The sequence below is a fragment of the Spinacia oleracea genome, chromosome 6 (assembly GCF_020520425.1).
Source record: "Spinacia oleracea cultivar Varoflay chromosome 6, BTI_SOV_V1, whole genome shotgun sequence".
Taxonomy (NCBI): Eukaryota; Viridiplantae; Streptophyta; class Magnoliopsida; order Caryophyllales; family Amaranthaceae; genus Spinacia; species Spinacia oleracea.
Genome location: NC_079492.1, coordinates 5879976 through 5890759, shown reverse-complemented (window position 1 = coordinate 5890759; position 10784 = coordinate 5879976). Strand labels below are relative to the sequence as shown.

Sequence of the window (10784 nt, the reverse complement as noted above, 5' to 3'; positions counted from 1 at the left end):
CTAAATTTCTGTTTTCAAACACAGAAAGACTCACATTCAAGAAAAACAAAAACAATGTTTGAATGAAATGGTCAATATATTACAGGTTGAGTCAATATGCTTGATTAAAACAAACAACTCTTTAAAGAACTTTACTAGGTTCAAATCAACCCCTTGATTTGAGTTCCACTAATCTTTGGCATTGTTGCTTAGACCATATCAACAAGTTAACATTCAAAAGCTCTATTTTGATGGACTTTTGAAAGTTGATTGATTTCTAGATCATTTTAAGGCAACTAGTCTTACTTGTTGAAAGTAACAAAAGATATGAACTATTGTTAGCACGCCTAGACAATAGAGTTCAAAGCTAAAGAAAGATTTTATGACTTTATTATTTCACATGGATTTGAGTGAATATAGGTTTATTTACTCAAATGTGATATAAGTTGAATCTGTTTGGCTAGTTCAAAGATTCAGAAGTATAAAATCCACTTGGCAAGAAATCATAAAGATCTAGGTTAGATCATGTTGATGATTACTTGAGACCAAATATGATCATCAATGATTGTGTGTTGTAATTTCACAATCTAGGTCCATAAGATATGGCATATCTTAGTTGGAATAATCGAAGTCAATTAGTACTTGATTCGATTAATGATGAATCATAAAGACTTTTCCTATAATTTCTAAAACAAAATGCTCAACTACCACCAAACTAAACCAAATTCGTCAAAGCTATTGAAAAGTAATTTCAAAATATCTTTTCATAATATATCTAAAGAGTTCCTAAACTCAGTGGGAGCTTAGTGTTTGTTATTCAACAAACTAAGGCCCCAAGTATAGATATATGTTTCATTGTGATTTATTCAAATGAGACACAAGGGTATTGTTTCTACCACGAATTTTTGAGAACATAATGTTTGTTTGCTCGAAATAATGTCCTTTTGGAGATTCGTTTCCAAAATGACAAGTGGGAGAAAATAGACCTCGAAAGTCTTCGAGGCGAACAACAAACATAAACGGACATTCCGGAGGCTTTTCGAAGTGCTTCAGAAAATCCGAACGTATTCTTTAAGGACTTTAGAAGTGGCTTTTAAAGAATAGACATCTCTTAGAAGACTTTACAAGTGCTTCAAGGAGAACAGAATATTCAAAGGACTTTCAAGTGGCTATTGATATTCTATTGTTTGATGTTATATACCCAAGTAGGCATAGAGTTCAAGTCACTGAAACTATGAGATTCTTCTATTAGATAGTGAAGAAACATGGAGTTCAGGTCACTGAAACTATGCAATTCTTCTATTAGATAGTAAAGAAACCTACAACTTGCAGTCAAACTATTAGAAGTGACTTGTAAGAAAGCTATGACGAAACCCAGATTCCCTAAAATGGTTAGAGGCCATATATAGACTCAAATGTTTTAAATGGTTAGAGGCCATAAAACATGCTCAATGTTTTGATGACAAAATTGAAATTTTGTTGATTTGCAAGAATAGTTTCACACCTATTGGTTGCAAGTTTGTTTTAAGGATAAAAACCATCAAACATGGAATTGTGTTCACACACAAAGCTAGATTAGTTGCTAAAGGTTACAAGCAAATTCATGGCATGGATTGTGTTGAAACCTCATGCAAAATCGTAATGCTTAAGTCTATAATTCAAGCAATGATTGCATATTGGTACATATGGCAATTGGATGACAAAACGTATTCCTCAGTCAAATGTTGGAATATAATATGTACATGGTATGTCATAGAATTTGTGGATCCAAATAAATGCTTGAAAAGGAAAGCTAGCTTATAAAATCTAAGTACGGATTTAAGCAAGCAATTGGGAATTGGAACTGTATTTTAAGTGAAGCTAATAAGCATTTTAGTTTCATAAAATATACATGATTCTTATAGATGTATAAGAAGTTTAGTGGGAGTACATAAAAACTTATTTGGTCCTATGTGTATCACACACATATCTCTCTATTGTGAAATAACATTCAAATGCTAATGACTTAGATTTGAAATTATTCATCAATAATGGACCATGGCGAAACTTAGTACATATTGGGTATTAAGATCTATTTACAAAGATCTTATAATATTGTTTTAGATTAAATAATGGCATTTACTAAATCAAACACGAAAGTCTCCATTGGAGATATTCGACCCATGTGAATAAATCTAAGTAAAGGATGTTTGAACTATGTATAAGCATTTACTAAGTTAAACATCAAAGAGTCTAAATGAGATTCTTAACCTATATTATATGTCAAAGAATTTAGCTGAATTTAGTATCTACTGAAACTAGATAAGCTAAAGTTACATGAATAGAATTCAATTGGGAAATATTCTGCAAAAGAATTTATCATGTATGATATAATATGAGGATCGCCAAAAACGTATCGTATGACTTTAGGCATGACGAACATATACCAATCTCTATTGATCTAAGTGAAGATCAACTAGATTGAGATCAAGAATACTTATGGTACTTGAAATGGTACATAGGAATAGTTCTTGATTCAAGGAAATAAAGATATGCTAAATATTGATGCTACACGCATAAACACTGGCAAAGGATCAAGCAAGACCCTTTGGAGTTAACCATTGATAAGGACGAGCTATAGAGCATCGTGTTTTGAAATGGCAACATGGATTGGAGACCATGAGTTGTTGCGTGGGAAATTAAATATTAATTTCTATGTTCTAAGATACAACTGGAAAGTCTTCCACATATCTGTGAACTGCTTGGATAAGTAAATCCAAACAAAGCATCACTAGCAACCTAAACAGTTGAAGTAAAAGTACTTATTGCCTAAGAAGCAATAAAACAGGGTTGTTTGTTTATGTTAAAGAGTTTCTTCACTGAACTTGGGTAGCTCATATGTCTTCTGACTTGATGGTTCTTCATTGCAAGATGCGTAGAACTACTCTTGTAGCTAGAAGGAATAGATCACAAAATAAACACACTCAAAAGATCTTATCATCATATCTCGAAGAACATTCGATGAAAGGATATTAAGATTGGCAAAGCATGATAACTAAACCTATGCAACAAGTGAGAAACAACACTCACATTGTGGCACTGGAAATCAAGCATAGCTTTGAATTCCATGAACTGTTTTAAAGATGGGTTTGAGGCCCATGGTTATAAAACATTGGGGTTGAACATTTATCATATATGAAATGTGTTTTCATATTCCATTTAATCTTGGTTTAGTATTAAATGATGAGTCCCTTCAATTTGACAATATATTCAAGATAGACTGTCAGGACCAGACCTGTGACTAAGAAATGTCTATCAAGTGAACTTGAATGTCAAAAGTTGAAAATGGTCCCTGGTCGGAGTTTTCTATAAAATTGGACGCATAGAAAACGTTAGACGACTAGAATGCAAGATGACTAGTAGTTCTGTTTCTTGAGCTATGTGGACATGGCAATGTCATAATCATTTGCATAGATACTTACTTTGGGAAGACTAGTATCGGACAAGACCTATGAAACTTTACTGTAAGGGATGAAAATCTGTCATAAGTAAATTTCATTAAAATTATTAGACACTAAATCCTCAATACCTGAGTGATTTGAGATTACTTGTTTGAGAACTGGTTGCTTTGACGTTGACCAACCGTCGCACCGTAAAAGGAGGCTATAAAGGCAACGCTCAGGTAATCACCTATCAAACGAAGTCTAATCTCAAGATCGCAAGATTGGGATTGTCCTCCCATAAATCGGGATGAGATGCTTAAAAGTTGTACAAGGCCACTCGGAGAGCTAGAAACTGTGAAATGCATGGCCGTGCTCGGATGAATCATAGGCTATGATTATCTGTTTATTTGATCAGTTGAACTCTGAAACCGAGGAACACCTCTGGACATAATAAGGATGACAACTCTTACCTTATGTTCAAGAGCAAGCATCGAGCGACAAAGGAATTAGGAAATGCACACTTGTCCCTAAGGACAAGTGGGAGACTGAAGGAAATAATGCCCTTGATCCAAGTATGCATTCAATGTTAAGTCTAATAAATGCGGTTCAGTATTAATTAACAAGTTAATAATTCAGTGAGATCAAGTGAGCTGAATGCCTAGCTAGAGGCCGCTTCAGTTCAAGTGGAATTAATGATATTAATCCACAGCTTACTCTTGACAAAACCCGTAGGGTCACACAAATAGTACGTAAACGGATCAAGTATTTAATGGCATTAAATACTCCAACTATGGATATTCGGAATCGACGGATCTTGGTTTCAGTGGGAGCTGAGATCGTCACAGGCAAGAAATGAATACTCCGGAAACGATGATATTGCCGGAAACGGAAATATGGATCGTATCGAAAATATAAATATTATCCAAGTCGTAGATGTTGTCGGAAACGGAAACATGGTACGTATCGGAAAATATTATCGGAAATGGAAATATTGCCGGAATCGGAAATATTGTCGGAAACGGAAATATTGTCAGAATCGGAAATATTATCGGAATCGGAAAATAATTCCGGAAACGGAAATATTAAATATTTGTTCGAAACGGAAATTAATTCCGGAATCGGAAATATTAAATATTGTTCGTATCGGAAATGAATTCCGGAATCGAGAATTTAATCGGAAGCGCATCGGACGAGGCCTGCCAGACGAAGGCCCAGCACGAAGCCGGGCCATCGCCCAGCAAGCCAAGCGCAACAACCACACGCCAAGCATGCGACCAGGCCCAGCGCAAAAGCCAGGCCCAGCCGAAGCTTGGGCGCGCGCGCGGGGCTGCGACGAGTGGGCTGGCGCTGTGCGTGGGCCGCAAGGCCTGCGTGCGGTGCTAGCGTATTGCTCGAAGTGTGTTACTCGAGTCCTAAGGCAATCGGGATTCGTCATATGATTAAATCTAATCCTAAAAGATTTAGTTTATTTAATTAGAGTCCTAGTAGGATTATAATTAAATAAATTAGTATCCTAATAGGATTCCAAATCCTTTTCCATAACTCTATAAATAGGTGCCTAGGGTCACATATTTACAACGAGTAATTCAAGTATTCAAAGTGAGTTTTTGAGAGAAAAATTCAGTCACACATTTGCCTAAAAGTGCCGAAAATAATAGTACCTTAAGGGGGATTCTAGTTGGTCAATCTTAAGGCGGATCCGGACGTGCTGTGGACTATCTACGGAGGGACGACACTTGGAGTCCTAAAGACTTGTTCTTGTTCGGTTCGGGCGCAGCTAGGGAAGGCACGCAACAAAGAGTATGCATCTAAACTATGCTAAATGATTATGTGTAAATAATATGTATTCCTGACTTTATGGTTTTTCCGCATGATTTATGAATTGTCATATGTATCATAACCTAACATGTGTTAAACCAATGCCTTTCAGTGGGCATCCCTAACCAGTTGTCAAATGTAGAGGATTTCATGTTTTCAAACTTCACTCTAAACGGGAGGTTTAATTTATAAAAAGCAATTAAAGTGTGTCAAAAAGATTTTCAAACTCAACCTCAATATTTGAATTGGATTTGGAAAACCGATTCTATTCCAAAGATTAAGTTTTTCATTTGGCATGCTTTCCATGATCGACTCCCTCACAAGAGAACTCTATTTGTTAGACACATGGCTCCAACGGATACATGTGGTAGTTGTCAAGGGGTCACGGAGGACACAACTCATATCCTTAGAGATTGCATTCATGCGAAGCAAATCTGGGTTTCTTTTGGTGTTAATGATTCATTCTTTACTGAACCTTTAAAGTCATGGTTGTTTTCTAACATCACTCACAGTAGCCCCCTTCCCACACGAATATTTCCCTCCCTTGGAAAACTCTCTTCCCCTCCCTGCTTTGGTCAATTTGGAAACGTAGAAACTCTCTTACTTTTACCCATCATCACACCTCAACTGAGAAGTGTATTCTGGAGGCCCAAGCTTTAGGTTGGGAGCTTCATACATCCAGAAATTGCATCCTATCTTCCCCCAGTGTACCTACTGCCACTATAACCTGGAAACCACCCCCTCAAAATACGAGGAAGTATATTTCCACTTCAGATATGTTTTTGGAAAAACATATCAATGCCATTTTTTAAAAAAAAAAGATGCCATTTTAAAATCTATTGTGCCATTTTAAAAAACATATGCCATTTTAAAAAAACATATACCATTTTAATTTTTTTTTTTGTCATTTAGTGTTTGTCTTTAGCCTATTTTGTCATTTAGTGAGCTGAGATGTTTTTCCAAAAACATCTCTGAAGTGGTTTTTGACAACCAAAATACCCTTAAATTGAATGTGGATTCTTCTTTCATTAAATTGGGAGCAGATGCAAGTGTAGCTGGGGTGGTAAGAGATCACCAAGGGGATTAGGTTTATGGATTCAGTCGCAAATGCAAAGTGCAATCAGTGGTTATGGGAGAATTGCTAGTTGTGTTTACAGGTTTGCAGATTATAAAAGAAATGGGTTGGTAAAGTGTTGTGATAAATTCAGATTCTCAACAGGCTATCAAGCGCATCAAAAACCCAACTATTAAGGATGTTAACTACCCAATTGCTGATCTTTGAAGGGGCCTTCTTATGAGGCATAATACCATCTCTATTGAATTCGAACCAAGGTGCACTAACAAGGTTGCGGATCGTTTGGCCAAGATGAGTCGAATGGATGTAATAGCTAGTTTTGATGTTATTCCTTTTGAACTTCCTCCGGAGTTTGTTTCGGATGTGCTTTTGGAGGATAGACCTCCATAGATTTATTGTCGTAACTCTTTTCTTCTAATTTAATTTGAAGTTCCTTGCTTGCATCAAAAAAAAATACTCTTATGGAAAGTCCGACTTACTTTTTTGAAAATAAGGCCGGGAAAAGTTTATTGGCAACAGGGGACCCCTTCGTACCCAGCCCTACCTACCCTACGTATTCGAGGGGTTGTAACCGAAAAAGGCCTAGTTCCACACACATAGGACAGGCAAAAGGTACGGGATGATCTGTATGCCACGAAAAGCGAATTCTATCTTAGTCGTCTTCTTTGTTCGATAAATGCGCACTTTAAGGATTTGATTCAACACAACTTCGGAGCGGGGTCTGGAAAAGCTTATCGGATTTGGAGTCGGATCAGATAACATGATATCATAAACACTCACCAGAAGCCATATAAATTCCATGTTTTACGAATCTCAAGTACATAACAAGAGCCGTACCAAAGCAAGCTACATAATACCAGCAGCTTCGAGCAAAATCCATAAAAGAAAAAGAAAAATCGACCAGCAGAATAACAAAGTACACCACATTCAGCCATTTCTAGGAGGACACAGCTCCAAAAGGTCAGCTTCCAAGTGAAACGATGAAGGCACCTCGGCAATCTGACATATCCCTGGCTTAGCATAGCTGAATCACTGCACAGGAAGCACAACTAATGAGCTTCTACACTAGAAAGTTTTCGTGGAAGGACCGAAAAACTCAACTGTAAAGTCTGAACCAACAGTCTGAACTCAAGTTTACAGTTCACGTATTACTTTTGATGGGAAATCCTAGGGTATGAGTCATACTCCGTTAGCCTCTCTAAAAACATGAATAAATTTAACACAATCAAAAGATGTAGCAAGATCCATCTTGTAACGAATAAAAACCCCGAGATAAGACCCATCTTGTAACGCTCCATTCAATTTCGAAACAACCTGCACACAATCACATCCGACCACAATTTATCTAGCATCACATTGTAATGCCATTTGTAGCCCCAAAACCACAGCCTGGCTTGCTAGAGGCAGCTTGTGTAGTACTACTCCGTTGTGATCCCTCGCTACTACTCCTAGCCCCACTCCATCCTAGCCAAAAATAGCCCCATCCATATTCACCTTGCAAGTCCAACAAGCTTCACTCCTCCTCCTTGCAGCACCTGCAAACCCTTCTAGTAGCAAACGTGGCAGCAGCTAGTCTTCGCCTACTGGTATGGTGAGCAACTCCTGTCGTGCATCATATTATTTCTCTCAATCTATATTGATTAGCCGTGACATAGCCAACTCCATGTCACCACGCTCTAAAAACTCATCACACCAACCAACCCAATCCACTATATTAGCAAAGCGTGGATAAAATTCTGTATAAAAAGGGGGGAAATGCTCCCAAACAGCAGAAGCAAATTTACACACTCAAATTGCATGATACTCATTCTCATCACAAGCTCCACACCTCAAACACAAAGGAGAATACTCTAAAATCTTGTATTCCTTCCTTTTGCTTTTGGAAACTCTTTAGCACAAAGTCTCCATACAAACATTCAAACCTTTGGTGGCACATTTAATTTCCATACCATCTTCCACATTTTAGACGAACTAGGCTCGTCTACAATCGATCCTTCGTCGTAGAAGCTGATAAAGTGATATCCGGACTTCACAGAATAATGCCCCATGTTTAGTCTACTGCCACGCAAAGATATAACCCCTCATAGAAGAGCAAGGACTCCAAGGAGGAATGCTTTTTAGGAAATCCTCAGCCTCAAAATGAATGAAATTGGCACAGACCAGGTCCCCTCGGCTCTCGCCACCTATAGCGCTCCTTGTCAAATAAATCGCTCACCAGCTTGCAACTAGTACCCTCTTTTAGCCACAGATCACGCCAGATACCAACAGTTCACAAAAATGAATGAAATTGGCACGGACCATGTCACCTACAGCACTCCTCGTCAAATAAATCACTTACCAGTTCGCAACTACTACCCTCTTTTAGCCACGGTTCAAGCCAGATACCAACAGTTCACAAAATGAATGAAATTGGCACAGACCTCGCCACCTACAACATTCCTCGTCAAGTAAATCACTCACCACCTCGCAACTGCTACCCTCGTTTAGCCACAGATCACGCCAGATAACAACAGTTTACAAAATGAATGAAATTGGCACGGACTAGGTCCTCTCGCCACCTACAGCACTCCTCACCAAATAAATCACTTACCAGGTCGCAATTACCACCCTCTTTTAGCCACGGATCAGGCCAGATACCAACAGTTTTACCATCACCCACCATTCCACCACCCATTACTTCCTTTTTCAATCACGCACCTATTACTCGAAATACTCATTCAATTACAGCTATACTCAACAATGCGTGATATTCAACAAGGAGTGATTCGTAAACATTAACATGTACCAAAACACCAGAATTCAGGTAAATTCCCTATTTCATATAAAAATTGCACCATATGGCAGAGTCATAAGAAACATAATTGAAGATCTAGAGTACTCCTAATATATAAAATGTAGATGATCAGACAAAACATAAACATAATAAAAGCCATACGCAACAGATCTTGGAGTAACTAAAGTACCAAATCATAACAATAGATATTAAAAATTGAAACCCTAAGACGAAGATTCATTATCGACGGAAGAAGAAACATCCTCACTTGCAACGGTCGGAAGATCGGATTGAAAACCCTAAGACGAAGATTCATTATCAACGGAAGATGAAACTTCCTCACTTGCAATGGTGGCACGATTGGATTCAGGTGCAGCAGAGTCCTCATATGGAAGAGTTGCAGCCCTAGATTTGACAGCGTCAAGCATCCGCTTACTAATCTCTTTAGAATAAACCTGAAGAATCTCGATACCTTCATCAATGGAGGAACCTGGACCAGAAGATGCAGCGATGGAAGAATCGGCGGCGGCGTTGTAGGCCTCCTCTTCAATAGCTCTAGCGGTGGAAGAAGCTTCGTCGGAAGGCATCGATCCGTAGCGCTTGGAGAGGACGAACGGAGTGGAAAGTGTTTCGATGAGACGGTTGATTACGGCGTCTCTGGTTCGCTCAGTTGGAGGCCAAATGCTGAAGGATGAACCAGAAATGTTCATCTTCTCCATCTTATCTGAAATATTCTCTGCCGATTGTGGTGGTTGTTGTTCGGTGTCACGAGTTTGATGCATTTCTCCGGTGACCGGGATTTCGTCTGCTACAGTGTCGGACATTACGGCGGAGGAATGTAGATGAAGGAGACGACGACGTTTGATTTCTTACAGTGCAAGTGATGAAAATAGGAAATGAAAGATTACGAAATGTTTGCTTTATGGTTTTAAATGTGTTTGATTTTGAAAAATTACGTTTGTTTAATTTTATTTTATTTTTTGGTGGTGGTTGATAAATGATAACAATGACAATTTACCATTGTGGGCCTTTTGTGATCCTTTTGGACGGATTATATTATACAATATTCAATTTTGTAATTAAGGGAATTTTGAAAATGCTCTATACTTCAAGCTCAATGTTATGCATGTTTTATATAGTATTTTTACCCCCGTCCCTTAGTACTTTTATGTGTCAAACGTGCTCTTAGGAGCCGTTTCTAGTACTAATGTGTGTTATTGAGTGTGCCTTGAGTTTCAGGTTTGATTGTGAGAAATTGGTCTTTTTAGACCCGTTTCATGTTGATCTAGGCCACTATATGAGCCCAAGGAAGTTCGGGACCTCCATCGTCGACTCTCGGGAGCCTTGGATGCTTATGCTTGATCCCCGAGAGTTAGACTCGGTGATATGGGCGAGCTACATTGAAGATTGCAAATCGCCCTGGAAGCTGAGGGCGAAATGCAACCATCGGGCGGAATTTAGGCCATTTGGATTCATCAACGCGCGCCCGATCGGGCGCAGCTCGCCCGATCCGGATCGGGCGGTCATCCTGGAGCCTATGTGGAGAGTTCACAATCCGCCCGATCGGGCGGATTTTGGCCCGATCGGGCCGACTATCGAGTGGATCGCCCGATCGGGCGAAGCGACGCCCGATCGGGCGACGCCAACCTCCTGCACTTATGCGCGAGTTTTCCTTTCCGTTTTTTAGGCTTTATTTTGGTAAACTATATAAACAAGC

The 10784-nt window shown here is 38.8% G+C and overlaps 1 protein-coding gene across 1 annotated transcript; it reads right to left on the bottom strand.

Annotated features, from left to right (window-relative positions):
• Positions 1 to 9366: 9366 nt before the first annotated feature.
• On the bottom strand, positions 9367 to 9964 carry LOC110779428 (MFP1 attachment factor 1-like). Its single transcript, XM_021983945.2, has one exon. It carries the CDS (start codon positions 9889 to 9891, stop codon positions 9367 to 9369), a length of 525 nt encoding a protein of 174 aa, XP_021839637.1. The 5' UTR covers positions 9892 to 9964.
• Positions 9965 to 10784: the final 820 nt, after the last annotated feature.

Excerpts from the sequence above, each read along its gene's own strand:
- LOC110779428 (XM_021983945.2), bottom strand. The coding sequence starts at position 9,891 with ATGTCCGACACTGTAGCAGACGAAATCCCGGTCACCGGAGAAATGCAT.